This window comes from Oreochromis aureus, linkage group 14, assembly GCF_013358895.1.
Source record: "Oreochromis aureus strain Israel breed Guangdong linkage group 14, ZZ_aureus, whole genome shotgun sequence".
NCBI classification, from domain to species: Eukaryota; Metazoa; Chordata; class Actinopteri; order Cichliformes; family Cichlidae; genus Oreochromis; species Oreochromis aureus.
In genome coordinates, this window is record NC_052955.1 from 27,888,245 (window position 1) to 27,916,052 (window position 27,808).

Below are 27,808 nucleotides of genomic sequence, written 5' to 3' on the forward strand. Positions count from 1 at the left end.
CGCTATCCCCTCCTTCCCTCGCTCGCTCTCTCTTCACCTCTACCTCTGCAGTACCTCATTTCTCCCTGCGCCGGCAGGGGAAACACGCATACTTTCTGCTTTTCCGCCTGCTGGCTCTCCTCCAGCATCCTTCTGTGCCTCTTGTGTGTTCTCCTCCCCCTCCAGCCTATGTCTCTCCCCCACCCATGGGGTTTGTTGGCCAGCCTGGTTACCTGATTATTGCTGCTGCTGTTAAAGGAGTGGTGCTGTCTGACACAACACTGCTACCCTGGTGCCGCTCTGCCTCGATTCTCCTCTATGCCTTTCGCCTCACACTCTGCTTTGCTGGATAATTACCACTGTGTCTGCCAGAGACAGCGACAGAGGACAGCAGAGGAGGGAGTCAAAGAAACAGAGAGGCTGCACTCTTCATTCAACTGCTGCATTCTTCAGTCTTTCCTTTCCTCTGCTTCCCCGGGCTGCCGGAGAGCGGTGCAAGGAACAACTTGATGTGAGAGAGCTCCCTAAAGGAATTTTATCCTTCTCTCTTTTGCGCTTCCTCATTCTGTTCATTCCTGGGACAGAGTGCAGAGGAGGAGAGAAGAGGGAGGGACTGGGAGCAAGACTCTGCCTTCAGCTGCACAGCTCAGTGTCCCACCTTGGTCCAGAGGCATATAAGTCAAACACTCACAGTGACTGGCGGACAAGGAGACAGACTGACAGAGACACACATTGTATACATATAGACAGGCAGAGAAGAACAGAGACAGACAGGTGGTGTAGGTGTCATGGCGTCAGTGGACAGCACTGGTTCAAGTGTCTCTGGTCGGCTGAGATCAGGGGATCTACTTCACGCTGGTCTGGCAGTTGCACTGCTGCTTGGTGAGTTACACTTATCTCTGTACCTTTAAGTGCCATGTCATTCCACTCTTTTCAAACATGTCTCTGGCTGGGGCTATCCCTTTAATTGCCTAAACATTTTAACTTGTTTCTGTGCCCTTTAGACCTTCTTCATTTGCTCCTTTTGCTCTCTTTTTCTTATTTCTTATGTATGGGTGGGTGATACAGCCCTCTTACAGTAAATCAATACCTTTTTTTGGTTATTCTATATCAACATCTGCTACTCTGTCGCATCTGCTTCGGCGCTCATGTTTAATCATTCTCTTTCCATACCCAAACACTACAATGTATGGTGCTGTCACAGGTAATGTTTAATTGTTAAAGAACAATCAGGCCAACAATACAAACCTTTGACTGAGCTCAGTTTCATGTTGTAGGGTTGCTGCTGGACTGTTTGAGTAACTGACACTTCGCACTTTGAAATTGTACTTTAAACATAACCTTCATAAAGGAGAAAATAAAACAAATAATTAACTTTTGGTTTTCAAAGTAAAGAAAAACAAGCTATAGTTTATCTACATGCATGCCTGTGTGAACATAGCATTACTGGTAATGACGTAGTGGTGCAGTGATGAGCTGTGCTTTTGCTCATACCCTCCCTGATTTTGTTGTAGTGCCCAATAGTGCCCCCACATCCAAAAATTCCCCCCTGGCTCTCAGTTGTTTGTAAAGTTGAGCACCATTGAGTTTTATGGAACAGAAATGGGACTAGTATGTGTCCAGTATTGTAATATTAGTGTTGTCTTTAGATAACCGATAAGTAAGATTAGAATGCATCTTATCTTGCTGCTTTTTAAAATGTGTTCTAGATCCAAAAAACACAAACAACACTTTGTTGTTTCAGTTTTGTTTTGTTTTGTTTTTTAGCAAATATTTGTGCTCTTTATGTTTTCCAACCAAACATCAGGGGGAAATATTAAAACAAAAACAATTTTAGTTCAGTGAAACATGTAATTTTGCATTTTGGTAAAGTTATTCACTAAATTATTCAGGGAAGAGTCCATGAGTCCAGGTTAGCGGCAGCACAAAGACCAAATCATCATTTGTCCCAGTAGGGTCAAATTTGGTCATAGCATATCACATACTGAAAACATGCGAACACACTTCTGAGTAGCTAACACAATGCAACATTAGTTCACTTTAAAGGGATTAAACAATAGTATAGTCCTTTTGAATAGATACGATAAATATATCTACCAGAAACTTTTAACAAAATGTTCATTTAAGAAAGAGGAACAAATACAGGCAATATACACACCTCACTTACATCATAGTTCGCATACAAAAAAATAGTTGTAAAGCACAAATTTACAATTATTCATCTCATACATCTTATTCATATTCATTTGTTTCTTGTTCTATTTCATTGTCAGTACACATATTTCCAAATGAAAGTGTTGAGTGTTGTGGAAAGTCACACTGCACCAAATAACACTTTCTTAGTAAAATATTTTCCCAGAAATCGTGCTAAAAAACAGCATTGATCTGGTTGTTTTGTCTAAATTACCATCGAAGTTCAGTGGAATTTCTCTGAAATCATTTTCTCATAAGCACATATTCTCAGGCTGAATCCCTCTATACCAGCAACCAGTAGATACACCAACACACAAGTACAGGCAAGGCTAACACAAATAAGAAAGAAACATAAACTGTATAACAAATTATATTTTTTTATCAGCGAATCCTTAAAGGATAGCCACAGCATTACAGAGCATTGTTGTTTTAGTTTGACTTTTAACAGTCTGACTCAACTGGTGGTGCGAGATTGGTTTACATTAGTCATCTGTAAATTAAAATAAAATAAGTTCAAATATCTTTTAACCCAAAAGAGCCCAGACCCATTTCCACACTCAGGAAAATTATGGGAGTGGTAAATCAGCAACATCAAGATCAATCAACAAAATGGATTATGTAAGAGGCATCACTGTAGGTTCTTAAACAGTAAAATATGTAACTCAATATCCCCCAAATACTTAATTTTTACAAATGAATAGATTATAACTTAAATTTTAACTTAAAATTGTAACTCAGCAACAGTCCAACAGTCTGTATTCCAAGTTAGAAGAACTCTCTTAAATTTCAATTCAAGTTCTACACTTATGAATAAATACTTTCATTTGACTATATCCTCCTGAGAACTGAGGAAAGAATCTTCCCATTGAACTATTTTTGGGATTTCCTTCCTCTTTGGAGCTAAAAGAGACCACCCAAACGCATGAGATATCAATGGAAAGCCCAGGATGTCCTCTATTTAGTACATTAGGACTTATTATGATCGCTCAAATAAGTCACAAGATAGAGACCAAAAACAAATGTCCATTACAGAGGACATAAATGGATGGGCTGGTTCTCAGGAGGATATGGCTTTAGTTCCATGGGTGAGTTTGAGTCATTCCAGGCTTTGTAGTTCCTTGGTTTGACCTCTGATTACTATGTTCACTTACATCATTAAATTCTCACCTCTATTTAAGAGATCCGGTTCATCCGTAATGAAAATGTCCATCTAAAATGCATTTTATCATTGTTAACATCTTATATATTCAGGATATGGTTATTTATCTAAATTGTGTCTGTATGGGAATGCTCAACTGTTTCTCTTATGTAATCAAGTAATGCCTAAATCAAGTAATGTGCAAAGTATTACAGCAATCTGTCACAACAAAACCTTTTGGCAACAGAGAATGAAGAGAATGAAGGCAGTGAAGCAAAGGTCCCAGTAAAAGTCAGGTGTGAAATTAAGGAAAAATGTTTAACAGTAGGTTGTTCTCATTAACATCTCCGGATCTATATGAAAGTGTCATTCATTATTAACAGACAGAAGCTGTTATTGCAGCAGGACCACAGACAAAACTTGGAATAATGACTTTTTTGAGTGATCATGCTGTAACATAGTAATCATGTTAACATTTCTCCAGTACTGTGCCTGAAAATGTAATTACTGCAGCATTGTTTGTATGAATATCACATTGCATATATTACCTGAAGTGAAAAACTGAAACTATCTTGTCCCACAATACCAGCAGCTCTGCCTATTAAGTAACTAAGCTGCTGGTGTAATTCTTTACCCATTCACCTTGAAAAGGACATCTCACATCCCTCACCTCTCTCATATCCATTCCCCTGTTCTTTCCTTGTGACCCCTTCCATCACTTCCTACACAGTGTAACTCCTCCATTACCTACGCTTCCTTGTTCATACCCCCCTCTCCCACCTTTCCCATCACTTCCCTGTATATCTTGCAGAATAGTGTCCTCAGTCAGTTCTCTATGGGTTCTCTTAGAAATACATTAACTCTTCAATTACTGGCCTACTTAAAAGAAGAAGAAGAAAAAAAAAAAACAGTCACCTTGACAGTCAGGCAAGGACACACACACACACACACATGCACACAGACACACATGCACATACACGCACACACTCAGTTGCTTTTCAGACCATCAGTATTACTGATATGTACACAAACACTTGAAGTAAGTGCATATATACAGTTCACATACATGCGCATGCACACACATACACAGACACACACGTCACATAAAAAGATAACAGTGCATACGTTACATAAGTGAATTGTACACTACTTCAGGATGTGAATCTGTGGGCGGTTTCAGGACAAACTGTTAAGACAAAAAAAGAGGATAGTGATACAAAACCATGATAGTAGAGAGCAGTAAAGCCAAGTTTATTTCTAAGCATGAGGAGGGGGCACCATATAATCCAATTAGAAATGTTTTTGTAAATGGATTACATCTTTTTTTCTCCACTGGAGCATTTTGTTTCACAGACTATTCACTGAAAATGTGCAACTAATTACTGATAGAGGATAAATGTTTGTTTTCATTGATGCATTTACCAAAGAGTTTAAAAGATAGTTCAATGTTCAAAACCTCTAAGCCTCTTAAAGTAGAAAATACACACACACACACACACACACACACACACACACACACACACACACACACACACACACAGACACACACACACATATACACACACACACACATACACACACTACCATATGTTTCCACGTTCTTATTTAGGTATTGTCTCAAAGCAAATAAGACAGAAAGATTGAGGGAAAACAAGGAGTGAGAGCAGAAGTGTCCAGACTGTCCAGTGCTATAAAAAAAGTAAGTCAGGCTATTAAAACAAAGCAAAAGTGGAAACAGAAAACAAACAAGTTCAAAGTTAAAAATGCCTGAGCTGAAAGTGGATGAGTCAGCATAACTGAAGAGTTAAATACCAGGTGTTACAAAAAAATCAAGAAGAGTGGGTGGGACAAATGCATATAGATGACCAAAAAAGCAAAGCCAAACAAACTGATGCTTCCTTGATGTATAAATATTTATTTGTAAGGTATAACAGTGCACATATTTATTATAACCAATATGTGACTTGCAGAAGGCACTCGCTTTAGTTAATTTCATCTGAAAAAAATAAAATAATAAAATACAGGCAGAGGTTTATATTTGTCTATGCATTTGCACTTCTGGAACACATATTCTTCAGTGGGAGTTCCACCCACATTTACAGTGCCTTGCTTGTATCATTAACCCTAAAAGCTTACTTCAGCAATATCTTTCTTCTTATTTATATCATTTTACAAAAGCAGCTGATAAAAAAACAGAAAGAATGACAATTCAAATACTGAAAAAAAGTGTTTTTCCCAATACGAATTAAAAGTTTCGGCTCCAGTAAGTCTTACTTGAAATAATCTTCTTACAACACTATTACTTTTTTTTTCTGCAAATGTTTTATTAGTTCTAGCCATACACAGTAAATCACCATTAATATACTTAATATAATACAAAATAAATCTTGCTGTCTGTTGAATGAGTTCTATCCAAGTAACTTTTTCTATGTATATCAAGAAAAGGTTATTTCACATTAATTTTCTTTTTTTGTTTCATTAACCAGCCCCAGTGCCAGTGTTGTGACGGTAACAATAGAGCTGAAAAATAACTTTTTATCAATATTTCTGCTGTTGATTTCTTTCATCCAAATCACATTAATACATTTTCTGATTTCTTTAACATTTGAATTTAAAAATGGTAAATGACAATGTGTGCCTAGACTACGTGATTTCCAGTAGTAAAATGATTTCATCCATATCCAGTAATATGAGGACTCAAGTGTTTGAGATTCTTGTGCTAACGCAGATTTATTCAAAGTATTCCAGAGCAGGTGATGCAAAATTCTTTTAAGCAAGTATACATACATGTCTATGTGTCCTCAGCAGAGGCATACATGTACTCTAACCTTGTCTGTACCTTGTCCAAGTGAAATGTGATCCTGAGCAGGTCAATGTGGAAGACAGTATTTATAAATAGACCCCAAGTGTCTGAGAGAGAAACCAGAGCAACAATCTGGGAATTACACCAGCTGTCATTGCAAAACCCATATAATATGCCTGGCCATGTGAATATAAGTCACATGACTCTTACACTCTATTCATAAACTGGATTCGTTCGGTCTTGATAAAATCAAATGTTTTGATTGTTTAGTTAGTTTGACTTGATGAACTAGAGAACAAATCTTTTCTCTTAAGAAATGGTATCAAAATTCTATGTTTAATTTTTTTACATATTTTTTTTTAAACATTAAGACTAAAAGAAGAGAGAGCATTGCAAGTTTTACATACAGAACATCACACAGTATAAATGTCATTTGGTAAAATTGTCAGTTGCTTCTGGAAAGTTGCATTTAGAGCCTAGTCTAATTTTCAAAGCCTAAAGTTCGCCAAAAGTCCATAAAGTACACAAAAAAAGTAATTAGGGATCATGTGGTCATTTTTCTCCCTGTGATGGCAGTTTGAAATATATTAGGTTTAGACGTCATATTAAGATTTTTATTCACAATTTAATTTTAAAAGAAGATAGACAGAATAGTGTTGCCTACTTGGCCACATTCTACTTTTACTTAAGTTATATCATAATGAATTCACACATAATTAAGTCTTAATAAACTGATGCCACTGTTGACCTCCTAGCCCATTGTTCCTTCAGTGGGCTGGTTTCAGTCATTATGCAAATGTACTGTTTATAAGATTGGGGAAACCTGCAGTCAGCTGAGACTGAAGAAGTCACTTGGATGAGTGACGAAACGTTTCTCCCACAAAACGCTACATCCAGATGAACAGAATCAACTTTTTGGTGATGCCACAACAAATATTGCAAATGTCAAACAAACACAAAACTCTGTACTATCTTTTAATAATAATAATAATAATAATGCATTGGATTTATATAGCGCTTTTCAAGGCACCCAAAGCGCTTTACAATGACATTATTCATTCACGCTCACACACTGGTGGAGGCAAGCTACGGTTGTAGCCACAGCTGCCCTGGGGCAGACTGACAGAAGCGAGGCTGCCATATCGCGCCATCGGCCCCTCTGGCCAACACCAGTAGGCGGTAGGGTAAAGTGTCTTGCCCAAGGACACAACGACCAGGACAGAGAGGCCGGGGATCGAACCGGCGACCTTCCGGTTACAGGTGCCCTTCCCAACCCCCTGAGCCACGGTCGCCCATGTTATTTTCATTTTGCCTTATATAATTGTGTTTTTTATTGGTTTTCAAAAACCATTTTCTATCCTTTTCTAAAAAATTCTTAACTTTTCCTTTCTCCCTTGGTTTAGGCGTATGGACTGTTGGTGGACTGGAAGTTTCCACAGGTAAAGTGTCTTCAATCGAAGCAATGAATGGCTCCACGGTTTTGTTGCCCTGCACTTACTCTTCATGTATTGGCATCGAAAATCTCTACTTCAACTGGCAATATAATGACAATGGAACTCTCATAAAGGTACGTGCACACAACCACAACACCAACAGGGATACAAAAAAGCATAAAAATAGTGTTTCCTAACATTTTCATATGTTTCGTGTGTCATCGCATAAACAGTAGGTGAGTGTATGCTGTTGTAGTTCTGAAGGCATGGGGATACAGTTTTGTTCATAAGTATTTTGATGATCAAATAGTTCTTGTAATTTTGCCTTTGTTAACCCTCACATGTGATTTTTTTTTTTTTAAAGTACAGCCTGTGTTAACTGTTTAGGAAATGCGGCCATTTTTAAATACACAGGATCTACTTTTATTACTTGAAAATCCTCTGTAGGTTATGACTGCCTCAAGTCTAAAATTCATGAACATCACCGAATGCTGTGTTTCCTCCCTTGAGATGCCAGGCCTTTACTGCAGTCACCTTCAGCTGCTGCTTGTTTGTGGGTCTCTCTGCCTAGAGGTCTGCCTTCAGCAGTGTTGGGAAGGTTACTTTTAAAGTGTATTCCACTACAAATTACAGAATACATGCCCCAAAATGTAGTTTGTAACGTATTCCATTAAGTATACAGAACATATTCTGAATACTTTGGATTACTTAATATATTGTCATGCTTTTTACAACTACATGAATGTACTATTGCTGTGTGATTTATTACTATTACTGAAGGCTACTTGCCACCAAGTTAACATTGTTAGCTTGTGTTAGCTGAGGTTAGTTCATAGACTGCTTTCAGAACTGCACATGATTATTTGCAGCTCGCAGGTTGTTAATGCTATCAAGCAGGTCTAACAATCTGCAGTCTATGAACTAACTTCAGCTAACGCCTGCTAACAATGTTAGCTCGGTGGCGAGTAGCCTTCAGTAATAGTAACAAATCACACAGCAATAGTACATTGAAGATACTAAAGTGGTACATAACCCAGGTAGCTACCACAACTAAAACAAGGTAGCTGCAGTAGGCTAACATTCGTTTTTAAAAAAGAACTTAATTCCAGATGTTTGTTTAGGTTGAAGTCTTTTGACGCTGAGAGCAGCTTGGTTGCTGGCAAACAGTGTTTGCACTGCATGGTCAAATTCACCCATCCCTTTCTTCTTTAAATATGAAGTGGTGTCGGAATTTCAAAGTAAGAAATCCATTCTTGCTCGTACTCTGCTGGCTCTGTTGTGCTGTCGCTGGGTCCATTGTGTAACTTATGCCACCAATGTTAACGGGACGCTTACATTAGAGCCTCTTATTTCGTGTCTTGTTTGGGTTTCCGGCTATGTGTGGAGTTACCAAAATTGGAGAGGGGATAGCCTAAGGAAAAGACCGCTGTGTAATCCAGTTATTTCAACAAAGTAACTGTATTCTAATTATCCCCTTTTTAAATGGTAACGGAATACAGTTGCTCATATTTTGTATTTTAAATACGTAACACCAGTACATGTATTCCGTTACTCCCCAACACTAGACTTCTAAACTCTACTGAAAAGAATGCTCTGGTGGAAAGCATGTTCTGATATCATGTGACTCACTTGGTCATTTAATTAAATCCCGTTTCTTTGTCTTGAGAGGCTCTTGGGTTGCTGTGCAGTATACATTGGGTGATTAACGATTTGCACTTTGTGCTGCCCAATCAATTTTTCAACATTTGTCAGGATCTGAGGAGCAATTGTAGCCCTGTACATTTCAGAATTCATCCAGCCACTGTCAGCAGTCACATGATCCGTAAACACTAGTGAATGAGTTCTGTTGGAAACCATACATACCTATGCCATAACATTGACTTCACCATGCTTCAGATCATCATTTTTTTTCTCTCTTTAACCATTGGTTTGCATCTTGTTGTAAATGCTCTGTATTTCCATTAATCAAGACATCTGTTGATTGTAGACTTTGACAGTGATATAGCTACCTCCACAGTGTTGCTGACTTTGTTAGAAGTTGTGAAGGAACTTTTTCATTCCATCTTTTGATCAACATGCCAAATAGCTGATTTGATTTGGCCACGTTTTTTTTGTTTTTTGTTGTTTGATTATGGCATAACTACAAGTTCTTTCAGACAGCTACCAAATACAAGTTCAAGTCCAGATCACAGTTTCCTTAATTTGTAAGAAAATGTCAAGGGAGTCTTTACCTGGCCATAAAACTGCTTGTCAATTATTTTTGAGTCTCTAAAAATAGGGAACTATATATAAAAATGCCCAAACAGGTAATAAAACACTTTTGTTAAACCCCTTGAATTAAAGTCTTTGATTTTCAGTGTGATGTGGTGGTGTACAAAGGCAAAATTACAACACAGTGTGTCATCATCCCAATGCTGTATAGCTGACACCCAATACTGTGTATCTAAGGAAATATCTTGTGTGTAGTTATGTGAAGCGTTGATCCCTATGGAGGGTGTGGAGCCGAAGGTCCGTGTGCTCCATGAGCGTGTTGAGTTTGTCGGCTCCTCAAAGAGAAACAACATTTCGATCTTGCTATGGAATATCACCTTTGAAGATGAAGGAGAGTACATCTGTTTTGCCAGGAATCCAAAAGAGAAGAACCGCAACCACAGTGCTATCTTCACTCTTATAGTGGTGGATCAAAGTATGTAAAAGTTGCACAAACACCTGGCACACAAAAATAGAGCTTTATCTGACTTGCTGACTGACAGTGTTTATAAAGTACATATACTTAAAAAAAGATTGCACTTACGCTACTAGCATCTAGTTTCAATCTTGTTAGAGCTCTTAGTCAGTTTTTACATACTCTGTATACTTGTTTGTCCTCACAAAGTCCCTGTCTCTCCCTCTCTCTTTCTCTCTCTCTCTCTCTGCCTTTTCAGTGAAGGAAGTTGACAACACTTTGACAATCATTATTGTCTCAGCGTTGGGTGGAGTCATAGGCCTAGTTATCATTGTCATGGTGATAAAGGCTGTTGTTGTTCACTTCCTGCAGAAGGATGATGAGAAGAAGTGAGTAGATCACTGACTATCTTAGTAAGGACATTTAGAGCAAATCAACAATACCGATTATAGATAATCTTGTTATCATATATATTTGGGTCAGCTACAGTCAAACAGCCAAAAACTGTGTATTGCTGGCAAAAAGAAATTTGGTCTATTATAGCTATGCTAGTTTTATAACTGTTTCTGCAAATTTAACATCTTGTGAAATAGGGTGTAAAAATTTGTGAAGTTTTCACCATTAATGAAAAAAACTTTCCAGCTTTTAAGGAACCATTGAATTTTTTTTCCTGATATGGACACAACAGCCACGGAATGGTTTTTATTCATGTATTTTGATTCATATACATATGTTACAAGTCCTATGATGTCATTGACTTTTGCAGACACTATAGCCTGCAACACACTGCTCAAAACTCATCACATAAGCATGTAACATAATTTATTCTTATACCTGCAGCAATATCATATGCATGAAATGTACAGAATTTATAAATAATTAAGTGTGGTGTAGGGCTGTTCGATATAACGATATATATCGGATGACGATATAAAAACGTCTATCGTTTCATTTTACGCTATCGTTTGTTTCGTGGTGTCGCAAAATAAACTGTTTACGGCAATATTTTTTCATTATTTTGATGGTCACTGTAGTGGCTATATTAATTTCCTAAAGTTCTCTCTTTCTCTTATATTTAATACAACCACACTATAGACGGACAAGCGCTTGTTTTTATGCGTTGTCGTTAGCAACAACGACGGTAAAACCACCTCGTGTCCGCTTGTTTATTTTCCACATAAACCTTTCACAATAAAGCTCAAGATCCTGTTGAGACTTTTCAAAATAAACTGAATCACGTGAAAGATGCAGAGTATTTACGGATGAGAAGCAAAAAAGAGCCGCCAGGTGCTAAAAAATAAACCTTAGCCTCAAACGTTAGAACAGGCTTTTCCCCGCAGCACGCTGTGTAATAAATACTCACAAAGAAAACGGTGGCCTTACAACCTATGTCTAACAATGTATCGTTTCATGCATCAGTTAAAACACTCAGCGCCCAGCTGGAAACACTTCACGCAAGTCGAGCTGCCCGACATTCACAGAATTTACAGGAAATGTTACATTTTTGTGATTTATATCGTTATCGGACGATAGATGTCTTAATATCGGGATATGACATTTTGGTCATATCGCACAGCCCTAGTGTGGTGAAGTACTGTTTATATTTCCTGTTTCATCACACAAGTTATGCACTGTTACAGCAACACAATTTTTCAGACAAGACATATTGACATGAAGAATAAGTCAAGTGATCTTCATACATACATGTTGTAAATAATATTTTTATGCAATACAAATATTTTTAATATGTACAAGTCTTATTTGATTTCTAAAAAGTATAACAAAAAGTTTGAATGTTGCAAAAAAATGAAAAAAAATTGCTTGTCATACTCCAGTTTGCAAAAGAAGTAGAATTATTAGCTTTCTGTTGTCTTTTTTATGGATATAAAAACTGCATCTAGCAGTGAAAATCAGATATTAGAGGAAATTCAAATGTGTTACATCACAATTTCAAGAGTATTTGCTTTCATATAACAAATGAACAATTTATATTCCATGAATACAACTAAAATCATTGTAACTGTTATCACTAACATCATATCATCAACACCAGTTCATATAAAACTACATTATTTACTGAAAAATAATTTTGTGTCACAAAGATTTACCCAGTTATTCGACTGTGGCTGACCCAGGCACTCATTTGGACGTGTTAATGGATTGTTTTGTATTTTCTAATTAAAACTTCTGATGTAATCAGTAATGGTTTTATACTGACAATATAGGTCAAATTGTCTCAGAGCAAAGTGGGCAATTAATATGAATCTGTTATATTATATAATAACGAAATAACGTCACCCATATTCAATGTTTCCAAAACAAAATTACTATTTGAAGCTCAGTGGGTTACGTTTTTTTAAAACCCCTGCAGTACATATGGCACATGGCCCTTATCGCTTCTATTTGTCTCCTTTTATAGGTGTTCAATATAACCTTTGTTTCTCTTATCTCTACAGTAAAGAGTGCCTAGTGAGCTCCTCAGGGAATGACAACACAGAAAATGGTCTTTCAGGAGCCAAAAATGAAAACAAAGGGACACCAAAGGCTTGAACAAAATGTTAAGTATGCCTACATGTTTGTATATATGTTAGACAAATGTACACACTCAGCGAAAAATCAGTTATCTTACTAGTGGCTAACAAAAACAACTTGTAAAAATGTCTATTTTAAATCATGCTTGAGATTTGGGAAGTGTGAAGTGTGCATAGGCCTGAATCTCTCTCACTTACCATGGTAGCCCATTTGTTCCACTGTACAGCTTCTGCTCCACTTTCTTCACAGTGCAATCTCCAATTTATGCAGTTGAGGTGTTATTTTTTTCTATGTACTTTCTTACTATCTAATAACATTCACACTATGTTAAAGCAAGAACGTATCACAAGGCCGAAATCTTTTTTATTCACCCAATGTCAGTATTCAGTTTCCAAACCAAAACATGCTTTACAGTCTCAATTGAGAAGCTACAATATGTTTGATTCTTAGTCTGGAAATCTACAACTCCAAGTGAAACTTGGACTCAGATATACTCAACCAGTGGGAACAAAAATCTTTGATGCCACGTTGAACTGCCATAATGAAAAACTGCCAGGATGTCAGTCGAAGAACAGCACAACACTGCTCAAATTCTTTCCCTTAGCTCTCAAATGATATAAATGCACCTGAATGAAAATAAGCCAGGTGATAACTGACTAGATGTTTGGTTATAAATAAAAGATAACATTTTTGAGTCCCAATCACATAAATTGTTTATAAATAAAATAGGAAGTTTTACATTTTAAACACTGACCGTAAAATTTGTATTTTGCCATTTTAAACACTGGGCGCTGTTTTACTGATTAACTGTGTTTGTAGGTAACGAGTAAATCCCAACTGTTTCCAAAAGATCTTTTGTCCTGATCCACTGACATTAACCTCAGAAATGCCCATTTTCATGTTTACTTCTGGGTCCAGATTAGACACACTGCTGGTTTGCTTGGGTCAAAGATTTTCAGTGAAATGCTGGTTAGCAGGGACTGACAAATGGGCTTACCTTAGGTGAATAAAAGATCCAGTTCTGCACAGGTTTTATTGTTTTGCTTTAGATAAACACAGGTGCCTGTTCTGCTTCTGCTCCCTCGGCTGGCGAGAAGAAAAACAGAAAACTTACATAAAAAAAAGAACCCTAACCATCATCAAAGACAATCCCCAGACTACCCAGCTCCTGATTGAAAGGAATGAACTTAATCATGCTGCTTCTGACTAATAACCAATGCATTTTGAGCATGTGCACATTTTATATAGCTTCATATAAGATTATATATTACACCATAATACAGGAACATTTCTGTGTGTCTCTGCTTGGTCCCCTCCACGCTGCCCTGAACTGCAGGAAGCTCTGTCAATGCTCATCTCAACACCGCTACAACTGCTTAACGCCATTTTAGCCACGTCAGGGTTATTGAAAAAGAACTTTTAGAATATTGGCCTCCAAGTTTACTGTAGAAAAATTAATAACTGAGAGAAAGTTTACACTGATTTAAAAAGTAAGAACATTTTAGCAGCTCTGTTTGAGTGAAAGAATTGAAAAGACCTGCCAGAGGAGATTGAGAAGTTGCTTAATGGCTCATTAGCAGGATATCTGTATAAGTATAAGCACATGCAGCTCATAATGCTGATTTCCAAATTTGCATGTGGATTCAATGATATACATATAAGTCAAAGGAAACTTGCCAAACCCATCAAGAATATACAAGTCCAGTAATATAGCCTCAGTAGTGCAGGTAGCATTGTCTTGGGGCAGCTCACTGCAAAAGAATGTAAAGACTGTTGGGCAGTCAAATATTGTCCAAAATGTATGTTTTTATTCAGTACAAAAAATCTATCAAAGAAATATTAATATTATTCTGAATTGAATGTGTGTGTCATAAGTGCTTGTTGGTCAGCTACATTATTTTGTGTACGTCTACAACTGGCCAAAACTGAGCATGTTATAGAGTCTAAACTGATAAAAGCCAATCACTACTTGCTGTGATTGTATTTAAAACCCTGGCCGTTGAAGATTTTAAACATTTTGTTCAGACTTCATAAACAGCCCCAGTGTTGATCTTAGCTGTTTAAAAGGGACATCGGTTGATGTTGCTGAGAGTAAATTCAGAAATTTTTAAATTACACACATATAGAATTTTTTTAAAAGTAAATGTTTAAATGTGCACAATATAAACACCAGGGCCCGTATCCCTAAAGATTCTGAGAATCCTCTCAGAGAGCTCCTAACTTAACCTAAAAATTCCTTGCCAGGAGTTTTAGCTTAGAAGTGATCCCAGAACATTTTCAGTGAACTCTGAGCAAGGAATGGATGGAAAATCCTATCTTAGTGAGGAGGTGTGGTTGACCCCGTTGCTAGGTATGAGTCATCATTTCAAAAGCCGTGATTGGTTGATCCTACAAGTTTGATGGAAATGAGCTTTTGGTGAGAATGAGCAAAGGATGTACCCTCAAATCAATAAACATAATTATACACTCTAATCTTATGCTGACTGTAATTGCAAATAATATTTCACATTCAAGAAAATATCTGGAAAATGAATAGTAAGCTGTAGGGGTTATAGCCTAACATTAGAATCTAAAATATGTGAAAACTTAAACTCATTACACCCTGTTCAAATAATGATTCGTGTCTTATTTGCTCATATCAATATCCTAGCTGGCATATTTTGTACTTTCACTCCCATATGGACCCCATTGAAAACAAGATGGCCTATCTCAAGGGGCTGTCCCTAATGAAGTAGAAATCACAACATTACAAGTCCAGTGTGGTCTTAACGAGGGTAACACGGCTCAGCTTTTATCAATGTCTGTGATTGCTGGCTGGTCTATTTATAAAGGCTTGTTAACAAATATCCTACAAACACAGAAAATGGAGAAAAAAAGGACTCGCAAGCCGAACTGGACTGAGGAGCAAGGTTTGTTGCTGGCCCAGTTGGTGAACGAACATAAAGGTATCTCTCCTGCCTCTTCTGTTGGCCATTTTGTGCAGCTGCTTAGGGGAACTCCTAAGCCACTAAAAGTCCTCTTCCCTGCTCTTAGCAGATCTCGCCTTAGGAGCCCTTTTAAGCGCTAGGAATCTTGAGGAATAGCTTTTATATTAACTGGGATTATCGTGTCACTTTTAGGGGAAATTCTAAGAAAACGTCATGACTCTGAGAATTTTCTTAGAATTTGGCCGCTAGGAGCCACTTTTTGCACAAAGATTCTTTAGGGATACGGGCCCAGTACTTAGTTCTTTCAGAAACTCCAAATTGGAAAATGGAACAAAATCTTCATAAATTCACATTTCTGTTTCATTCTTTCATAAGTCAACAAGGATCGGTTTACTGCTAAAATGCCCTTGGGAAATTAGAACCACCTCTCTTTGTAGTTTGTAGTCACAGTCACTTTGACGTCCTTTCTATGAGGACTGCAGACATGCTCTGCATAAATAGTTTGAACAGCTGAAAGCTACATACATACAGTACACGCTGCTACACAAATACCCACATAGGAGGATTCATTTTGATACCCGAGAACAGCTCACTGGCCTTGCCTGCAAACAATACAGCACTTTATCAGTGTTAAAGTGGTTTTTGTTACAATGGCAAATCACAGAAGTGGCCTCACAGTCGCCATTCTTTTATACTATATATTAAGAGAATTAACAAAAACACAACATTCTCACTTTGTGTTTGTCATTTTGACCGAGTACCTGACAGCAGCACCGTGTCAAATGGTTTTACCTTCGAGTACATGTTAACTTACTGGAACACAGCTCTATGACAAGCTTTTATTTTATTTTTCTATTTGTTCACTTCTGTCAGCCTGCTCCTCTCTAATACTGGAGTGCATTTCCTTTGCTTTCAATGGAAGCAATAAGACAGATATCAGATTATGCAATAACCTGTTATAAGGCACTTTAAAGATGTGTCTGGACTGGCTGGCAATTCTGTCCAAGGCACTGATCATTGTACCAATGTATGTATCCACGCCACAGAAATGTATCTCAGCTGGGCTAAAGTATGGTGATTAGGATCATATATCTACAGCAGATGGTTTTGTCTGCATTGGATCAATCTATATCAGGTCCCATTTACACTTGGCAGATGAAAGCTGTATCAGGAAAAACTAGAGCCCAGGCCCACATTATAACACATGTCTAACATATTACCCCATTTGCACTTTGCTATTTCACAAAAGTTGTATCTAGATGGAATAATAACACAGTGGTGGCCCTGAGAGTTCAAGGTGCTGCAGCTGCAGTTTCTCTCTTTGCTGTGAATTATTTTTTTGTTGGTTTGTTGTTGTTTTTTTATTTATTACTTTGTCAAACTGTTGAAGTATGCTTTTATTTTATTTTTTTTTTCATTGTATGTTTTACTCAGAGCTCTCAGGGCTACCATACTAACGTGCTAAAACACCCTTATTGACACTGCCAACTGACAAATATGAAATGCCCTACAAGATAACCAATGCTCTGTATTCCCCCTTACAGGAATATAATATATTTTTCTGTGTGTAATATAAAAGCAGCCATTGTTGCAAACACAGCGAACATCTTAACTGACCTATTATGGATGTTCTTGCTTTGGAGTCCTAATTATAAGATTTGATGTTATGTACTGAGTAGTTATTTGGTTGCACTTATGTCTTGGAGGAATGCATTTAATCACCATTGCAAGGAAAGGTGTTGTAGAATATGACCTCAGTTGACTCACGCAATCAGGTTTCATACAATATATGAAACCTGATTGGATGTAAGCATCACACACACTTGTCTAAGAGTTATGGGACCCCTCTGTAAAGAGGGTATATACATCCAAAGTCTTCCTGTTAGGGAAAAGCAATATTGTGGACTTAATGTGTCTGTTAGTGTACTTTTCATAACCCTGACATTCAAAATACAGTATAGGTGGATTCACATAATACATAACTCATACCTCACTATTTGTGTTTACTGATTTTCTTCTTAATTTAATGAAGAAAAACAAATGATAATAAAATACTTAAAAAACAACAATAGAAAACTCTGTGCAGCAAATTAGGCATATGTATCTGAGCGGGTTATAAGGGGTATGTACTGTTTTTATAGCAGCCATAACTGATGTGATAAAATATGTATATGTGACGGGGAGAGGAGAGCTGTTTTAATGCACAACGAAGGTCTGGTTTTGGTACAGTTGCCTTTATAATCGCAAGACATTGTACTAAGCATTGAATGCATTATTATTATTGTTATGTTTTTTTTTTTTTAATTTCATCTTTGGTATTCTGGTCTGTCCTGTCTTCCTCAAAGAAACACTTGTACTGAACCTCTTATGACTCTTGAAGTTAGCCGACAGCTTGCAGTGATTGCTGCAGTACTGAGTGTGCACAGTACAGTGTACAATGCTCCTCTGCAGTGGTGCAATACAGCACAACAAATACAGTATGACTGCCACCCAGTGGTAAATGCCCCTGTAGTACAAGCCATGATACTACAAGCATGAGTTTAATGCATTTTGATTTGGACTATGAGGATTGCATAAATTAAAAAAAAAAAAGTGATTATAATTTCATGTAACTGTGTTATCAAACCATTGCCAAAATGTTCAGAGTTAAAGCAATTCAAAAATGTATGATTACGCATCATGTTGCATTTGTTTCTCCTGCTTTATATAGTGCTAGTAGTCTAATGGGGAGATGTGATGTATAAGTTTACACAAAAAAAAATTAGGAAAAAAATACATTGAACAATAAACCACATATGAACAGTGGTTGTTCGTCAGACTACTACTGGTGAGCATAAAATAGTTATAGACAGCATTAGTACTGCTGTAACATTATTCACTAGGTAACAAAGTATTGTGAATTCTCATTGACTAGTATGATTTTTTAGAGTTAGTATTGCTCTTACTGCCAGAGCGGGTGAAACTCATACTGCCAATCCAAGAGTCTCATGTCTGCTGTTGTTACAACACGATTATAACGACACGCAATCTATTAACTACGGTAACACTACTAAAACATGATGTTGCATTACTGTCTACTGCTGTATAAAATGCATATGAAAGCTAAACTGTATATGATGATGCTCTGTACTACTTCTGTATTTCTAGCAGCTGAAACTCACACTGCCAAGCCAAGAGTGTAATGTCTGCCTCCCACATTCCACACCAGAGCTGCAACTATTAGTCAGTTACTTAGTCAAGAAAAGGAATTGACAACTGTTTTAAGAACATAGTTTGTAAGTCATTTTTCAAGTAAAAAGTGCCCACATTTTTATAGCGTTGCGTTCTCAACATTTTCTGGGTTTTCCCCTCTTACACATTATAGGAAAGATTAATATAGTTCAGAAAAAATGAAAATGTTTTCTTCTTTTTTGAGAATTTGGAGTTAACATTAGTGGTAAAAATACCAAACTATGATTCATATTGCGATTTACACACATAGCAAACGTTTGACAGACAAAGACATAGAGACTTTCTTTTAGGTTTCATTTCTAAGCACTGACCTCTCCACATGCTGTCACTGCAGTCCTGCATTTTAGAGTATTCCATCAATATTTTACATATCCTGGGGCTGCAAAACATAAATCTATCCCAAATAAAAATGATTTTACAAAGTCATATCTAGAGCAAGCTAAGGCCACTGATAGCAGACAAATTATAGCAGTTGATAGAAAGTCGTACTGTTGCAGCAATCTCTTATGTTTTGCTTGCATCACCGTAGTCTGTTCAACATACACACACAAGCAAAATACATCTGCAAACACATTTTTTTCTGGATCAACCTGTGAATGTTCAGCTGTCTGTCTGTGTTTGTGTCCATGTTGTTCATGCTCCCTTCATGACTATGCACTTCAAACTTTTCAATTATTGACAAAGTACATCCTGAAAATAAAATGTTGATTGAATTTCCCAGAGTGCTGTTTTCTTTCTCTGTGTTTATTCTGCTCTGAAATCAGTCGATTTAGGATAGGTGAGACCTGCTCTTTGTCTGTGTAGTTGTTATACTGGTAGTCAGTATATTAGAGCAAGAAAAAAGCTACAGAGACACTAGCATGACAGAACATCTATATGATTTATACTATAGAGTACTAATTAATATTTCCATCCTAAGGCAAAAACTACAAATATAATTTAGGGTTGATAGTAGTATAGTAGTCCATACTAAACTGGGACCATATGATGGAATGGGAAATGATTTTTAATTGCCGAAAATAGATAAATATATAAATAAATAAATAAATAAAAGTAAAAATTCATAGTAATTCACCAGTATAGTTTCCCTTATTATTTCCTTTTCCTTTACAATGCTATATTGTATAGATGAACCTGGCACTGCACAAAACAAACAAAACATGTTTTCAATGCAAATGAAAGCACCCTTTCAGCCATGTTTACGCCTCAATTTAAAAAAAAAAAAAACAGTTTCAAAAAACAAACAAAAATGCACTTGTAGAAGTTAAATGATGTGACAGAAAGCTCCTTTTTAAAGTAATTATTCTTATGTTCTATGGTGGTAATGTTGCCATGGAAATGGTCATGCTTCTACTTTCTGATTAACCTATCTGTGTAAGCATAATAAAACCTGCACTTCTAGAGTCCTGCCTGTCAGGTAATGCGTGCCACACACTGGGTACATTGTATCCCACAATGCCATTTTTTTTTTAATGGGAAGAGTAATCCTTGATTTATTTTCATGGACTTTTCATTGATCATACCCATCATTTTACTGGATCAGAATCCCTGATTGTTATTTTTGTTTTTGCTTCGCTATGTCTCCAGAGCACAGTGGATTGCACATCAACCTAAACTGCAAAAGGTCCTTAGTTTGAAACTAGCACAAGCCACTTTGGGGTTATGCCAGGACAATATCATTCACATCTGGCACATCAAACATGTGGAACTATGTGCTTTGCTCTATATCTTGCTCTGTAGGCATTTACTTTATCCTACAGGGCTATGAGAAATCTCTCCTATATGGGTCTTACATCTTAAATCCACTAGCACAGACTATCCCCAGTGGAAGCACAGGAAGACACAATCCTTGATGAATGTGTTCTTTCTCTCTGCCTCTGTTCTAACCAAGACAGTAATTAATGAGGCTCTGTTTGTTGTCTTTTCTTATTATGTGCTGCAGTGTTTCAGTTTTTTTTTACAACTCTGCAAATGCAGCAGTTTATGTCTGCCTCTTAATTTTTAGAGTGGAAAATTGCAAAAAATAAAAACAAAGTTCTTCTCTGAAAAGTCACACATCTTTCTTCATTGTTTTATTATAAAAAAAAAAAAACCACTGACAGAAAACATAAGGAATAACAAACCAAGATATAAAATCTAAAGGGTACAATCAACTTCATGATTATTCTCTATGCCAGTGAGCTACTATTGCTGTTGTACAGTATACTGCAACAGAAACATAATTGACTTGCATGATTTTCTCTCCAGTTGCTGGAAAGTTAACTGATTAACTCTGACTGCATGGACTTATCATCCTATAAAACCTGTTATATTGGATGGGCAGCCTGGAAGATCCTTAAGGGACAGACTGTGTAAGACCCATGTGGCACAGTGCCTCCTCACAGCTTATCACCCCTGCCAAAAACCATGTTATTGTGAGCAAAAGCTATAACAGACTGACATGTGTCTGCATCACTGTGATAAGTTGACTCTGAGATATCATCAAGACCCCAAAGCTCTTCACCACTTTCAAGAGCAGAAAATGAGTGTAAAATCTGATCAAGCAGTACGCAACTGCCCTCCTTTGAGTCACGAACAGCCTATGTTGTGAAGTAGCAATAGAATGACACAGTTGGTAAAAACATTATTTTCTAATACAATGAAAACACTGTTGGGCCCAAAAGGTGACATAAGACAGGAAAAAGTTCATAGGTTTTATTTACCAGTGGAAGTCTATGGATGAATAAGTTTGTTTTGTTTGAGCAGTGGGGAATATAGACAATGAGGGAGGAAATGGTGGATAAAGAGGACATAGAGGCAGGGTCATCTGGGAAAACAGAGGGTTATATTCCAGGGAGAGTTATTTCCTTTTCCAGAGGCAAACAAATGACCGAGACAGGCAGAGAGGGATCGCTGGGTGACTGACACCTGACAATATTGAAACAGGAGAGGATAGGATGAAGTGGCTGCTGGGAATAATTAAATCACTTTTATTGTCACATCACATTACTGGTACACTGGCAGCACATGTGAGTGAAATTCTTGTGTGCAAGCTTCTCAAAAGCAACAGTGGTGTACAAAATACAAGAAACATAAAAAGCAAAACAAAATATAAGAAATAAAGAAAGATGAGAAATATAAGAATAAATATATGTACAAATATAAGAATGTATGCACATTGCTAAATATGCATATTACGCTATCTCAGTCACTATCCCTGAATGTTTTCTCACTCTGCCTGAGCACTCAGTGTTTTTGAGTACTAGTCAAAATCATCCTTTCACACTCACATTCATAAAGTTCTTTATTCTACTGTATGTGTCCAGCAGTTTTATCATGCATAAAATCCCACTATGCACTGGGGGATATTTAGGGTTCAGTGTCTTGTCTATGAACACTTCAGCTTGCAGACTGGAGCACCTGGTGCTCAAACCACTGAACTTCCAACTGGTAGACAGCCTGCTCAATCTCCTGAGCCCCAACTGCTCTAAAATACAGAGGTCCTTAAATACACTGAGTCCTACTAGAGACCCAGCTGAGACTGGTATCCAGTCTCACTTTTACACACTCTATGGTTTCATGCTCAGCAGGGATATATCCCTCCAAACAAGTGTGAGTGACAATTACTACCTTTCAGAATAACCTGCAGTTCCTGACAAACTGCGTTCTTGACTATGGCCAGACAGTTCATTTTAAACAGCACTTATCTTCTGCACCATAACTCAAGAGGAGGTACCAAAGCTCAGACAGACAAACCTGGGCTGGTTCTGCAATTCTTAAGACCAGGCATATGTATCTGTGCCATGTCAGGAACTGTTTGAGGTCATAGCCTCAAAGACATCTGTGGTCCCATTGACCGGTCTCATTTTTTGTAATGCTTAACAATTTTGTGAGCAGACAATTGGTAGAAATTATGAAGCAGGATCTGCTGCAAATATGCAATGGAGAATCAAGTGACATCATGTTAAGCAACAACTCAGGACCTGTATTGGGAGCTGGAACAAAAGCGAAGCTACCGCAAGGCAAATAGGGAATGTTCATTCCTCAACAAATCTCAGTTTCACTCCTGCCAAGTTGTGTATCAAGTGGCAACGGTGAGTTCCTGGAAGCCATCGTTCACCAGCTTCGCAGGGTGGTGGACTGTCACACCTCCAGGAAGAGTTGGTGCCTATGCTAGACTCACAGCCAGCACAGAAAGCCTCTTTTCCTGATGAGCAAACCACTCAACCAATGCCAGATTCCTAAAAACACTCAATGGCCTTAGACCAGCAGCATTACCGCACAGATTTATAACCATATCATTTGGACCCTGAAAAGGGATTTTAGGATAGGATAATATGTGTGACACTATAATTTTATGGAATCATGCATGTGAGTGTGCATGTAAAAATGGCGAAATGTTGTACTTGAGACAGCTGGCATCACTTCTATGACTGATTGGTTGTTTTGAGCCATGCATGAATCAAGGTCAGGTAAAACAATGAGAAGAGATATGTTCAAATGTCTGACCATCCAAGACCTTTTTAACAGCATGGATTCTGACTCCTTTGTGATGGCCCTGAGAAAGGCCATCACAAGATGTCAAACTCCAAGATGAGCTAATCAGTCAGCAGATTAGAGTCACTTTCAGTTATCCTGGATTGCACATTCAGTCTTTCTCAAAATTATAGTACCACAGCTTAGCTAATGACCCTGAGCAAGTCCCTGAAGACGTTTTACATAGTTTCTTCATTTGAACTAAATGGACTTTTGAATTTAGAAAGTGGCTAAGCATCTAAATACATTCTCAGACACTGGCTTTCTGGGTTACAGGCCCTTCAGAAATGGCAGACTGAAGCTATTAGGGATGAAGTGCTGGTAAAAGAAAATAAAATGTAGTGACAACACCAATCTTGATAGCTTTTCACTACATGCTTTATTTTAAGGGACAGAAACCCTCAGATAATCTTTTTTTTTCTTCATTAATTAAAAGTGATACACATCCCAGCCCCCAAGTGAGGATAACAGCTGGATCCAGATGACAATGTGGATGATTTCATATGGGTCCAGTTTTGAGGGTATTTAGAGATAATTTGATGTTTATGGTGAACTTTTTTCAGACTTATGACAACATCTTTTTAAATCCAAACTTGCAAAAACACAACCTGATAGAATTTTTGTGAGTCTGAAACATAAAATGTATTATTGCTTTAAATAATTATAAAACACAAATGGTACACTAAAAAGAAACAGCTTGTATTTAACTTGAGAAAATGTGTGGGGGGGAAATGAGCTGCTTTGTTTCAGTTTTCACAGCAAGTATTTGAAGATTATCACTTAGACGTCTATAGCAGGTCTTATGGGAAGAATTGCACCAATTATACCAAACATCATTTGTAGTTGTGGGCAGAACGGCGGTGTGTTGGTTAGCCCCGTTGCCTCACAGCAAGAAGGCACTTTAAGACAAGGACCTGGGTTCAAATCCTTTCTGTGTGGAGTTTGGATTTTCTTCCCGTGTCTGCGTATGTTTTCTCTGACTTCCTCTCACCGTCAAAGACATGCAGTTAGTGGGGTTAGGTTAACTGGTGATTTTAAATTGCCCGTAGGTGTGAGTGTGGGTACAAATGCTTGTCTGTCTCTCTGTGTTAACCCTTCACCTGTCCAGGGTATACCTCGCCTCTCGCCCTATGGCAGCTGGAACAGACTGAACTGGATAAGCAGAAGAGAATGGATGGATTACCATTTGTAGTCTAGCCATGAATGGTTTTTGTCAGACGTAACATAACAGTGTTATGTTCCATCTTGATTTGATACAGCTTAATTAAAACAAAAGAGCTCAAGTTTACAGCAAACACTAATCTCACGAGAAACAAGAACAACGACAAGACAAAAACATAGGATCTTTTTTTTTACCATCTTAAAAATGAAATGTGTATGTCTAAATAACACTATAGCTTGTTATGATTCATATTATAATTTCTCTGTCCCATTTTCCACTTTTAAGTGCCTTGCAGAATCTTTGTCCTGGCTTTGGAGAGGCCAATATTTGTGGCAAAAGATCAGAGAAAGATTCCTTATGATAATTGGAATAAACCTCTCAATACATACATGTGGCTGAGATAGCTATAAAGATTTCAAGTTTATTTTTATGTTGTCTGGTTCAAGTTCAGATTAACTGTGTTGTAAGCAGTCAGCTGCCTGCATTATTGGAGGTTATTGACTTTTTCTGTGGCCTAAGCATCCATTTGTATGTTTCTTTAATTGCTCTGCAACCGGGAACCTGACAAGGATCCCACTGTCTGTTGTTACCGGAAATGGGAATAAATTAGCCTGATCGATTGTCCTATTGATTACATCTCAGATCTCTCTTTTGATGTGACTGGTGCAAGAGGACCGTCAGTTGCAAATTGATGGGATGAGTGTGTATCTTGTATCATCTGTGTGGTGGGAGAAGGGAATCAGACCCGCTCATCAAGCAGTCCTCAGAGATTAATATGTCCATCGACAACACCACCCCTATCAATAGTACTTTCACAAATTGTCTCCAGAGCGCATCGTAATCTGTATGCCATGCTGGACTCTGAGGGCAGACGCAGTTAAAATGCACTTTATTTCAGTACCAGCCAGGCCAGCCCATTAATCTCTCACTTTTACCTTCTGCATTTATGTTTTTCTTCTTGTGGTCCAATGATAAATTTCACAGTTTGTGAGACTTGTTATCATGCAGTCCTCTATATTTCAAGGAAGAGGTCTATAGTCTTTGTGCATCTACCTGGGAAGTACTAACAGGGCTGACGTTTGAATGCTGGATGGTTACACACTGACGGTCACTCATACTTTATTTTTTAGAATCTCAAACATTCCCGGATGACATCCACTAGAGGGGGGTATAGTATAAAGAAAGACTTTCAACGAGTTCGGCCTTCCCTACACATCGACACAGCCTGAATTAATAATAAAAATAATAAACGTGAGCATAAAAGGAATATCACATTTTCCTATTTGGGGTTTTTATTAATTGTACTACTCTAAAAAAATCATCCAAGTTTAAAATTTGGGGTGTGACTGTGTCTTTTAAAATTATAATCAGTGTCAACCTTGTTCCGTTGCTGAAAAACATGTTTCCAAAGAACGATATATTTTCTTTTATCTCATTTTAATTATGATGTGCTATGTACATATTTCTACTAAACAAACCAACTGATCTTTTTTTAAACAACAAGAAAAAAAAACAACTAACTACCTCTACCTTTAAAAAAAAATACATCTGACGTTGTATTATCTGATAATACAAAAATAAGTGTAAGAAAACAGAGCAAAGAATTTCGTCATTAAATGGTAAAACCATTAAAAAAAACACTGCAATAAATAAAACGACATACTTGCACCTGGTAGGCAAACTAGGATAAATGCTCTCAGACTGTGCTGTGCGTTCATATTTACAAATAGAAATATTGTTTATAATGTCTGTGTTTAAACCCTGCGAGGGGCAGGAATGTTTACACTGTATTTAAGGAGTTGTCCTTTTTTTTCAGCCTACACATTGTTTTTATTTTAACTAAGGATAAGTGTTTTCCCAGTGAAGATGGATTAATGTCTCCAGCGCGGTATTATTATATTGCCTTAGCGGTTCATTGTGCTGCTGTTTACTGATTAAACCGATAATTCTCCACACAGGGGCAGCACGCACCGGACAAAATAATCATTACCTTTAAATATATATATATATATATATATATATATATATATATATATATATATATATATATATATATATGATAATAATAACAAAATTATAACACTACTAATAATAAAGTCAATACAGTTATAGAGGTCTACAGTAGGACACGAAATCTACCAAAATGGGGCCTATTGTTGAAAAAAAAGGTTTCCATTAACGATTATCTGTCTGTTTTTAATCGTTCTAAACACATTTTATATTAATATTATTATTCAATGAAAACACAAATGTAATTATTATTATTATTATTATTGTTATTATTATCATTATTATTATTATTTTATTAAGGCTGAATAAAATGACACTTATACTGTGTGCCTTGATTTTAATGTCGAAGTTAACATCATCAAACAACGTAAATATCCACATTTTACATCCTTTGTTTTGGTCGCGCAGACTGTTTTGGTGGGACAACGTGGTGATAAATATCACTGTTGATCACTTGATTGATTAGGCTACGTTGCTTAAAGGTCATGCGGGCGCTGGTAATTTCCTTGCGCCGGAGGCTCCCTTTTCGCTTTTAGTCTCCACAACCCCTTGTACAGATCGTGTTATTTTTTAACCCCTCCACAGCTGAACCCGCCGTTGCATTACAGTAAACCTCCCAAACGCTTTCTGTTTCAGGCAAGTTTTCTTCGTTTTAAACAATTTGGAATTTAACTTTTTTACATGCGGACTTAACGTTAAGTGCAGATGTGGGGCTGGAATTGGTGTCTGGAGCCCAATTAATGTCTAATAATTACAGCCCACGGGGCTCTCTCTGCACTACTATCCGGATCAGCGTGTCGTGATAAAATATGTAGTGGGGAAAATGCTCCGAAAGTGGAGAAGAAGACTGAAGAAGAGAAGAGTGAGTTATTGCGGTGAATGAAAACTGTTTCCATTTAGGATAATTGAGCGCTCTGCCTGAAGCTCTCTCTCTCTCTCTCTCTCTCGCTCCCTCTCAGTCGGTGTGCGGCGTGTTTTGTGCACGCCCGACGCGCCACCTTCACGGTGTATAGGCGCAACCCACTTAATAGCACCATTTATGTCATTATATAGTAAAGGCAGGGTGAGGTACAACCACAATAAAGTATCAGCATTAACCTCTCAACTCTGCCCTTTAAGTGAACACGGAGCTACATAAATAAAATCAAATAAAATATAGAATATGTTAATAGAGGCGTGCACAGATTGTCTGTTGGCGTTGCCTGCTGAGTATAACCGGT

At 37.4% G+C, this 27,808-nt stretch overlaps 1 protein-coding gene across 1 annotated transcript; it reads left to right on the forward strand.

Moving 5' to 3' along the window:
* Window positions 1–237: 237 nt before the first annotated feature.
* Window positions 238–14,922, forward strand: scn4ba (sodium channel, voltage-gated, type IV, beta a). The gene is made up of 5 exons (XM_031752631.2): window positions 238–861; window positions 7,517–7,680; window positions 10,013–10,232; window positions 10,471–10,600; window positions 12,668–14,922. Exons 1-5 carry the CDS (start codon window positions 768–770, stop codon window positions 12,759–12,761), a joined length of 702 nt encoding a protein of 233 aa, XP_031608491.1. The 5' UTR covers window positions 238–767; the 3' UTR covers window positions 12,762–14,922.
* The last annotated feature ends 12,886 nt before the right edge of the window (window positions 14,923–27,808 follow it).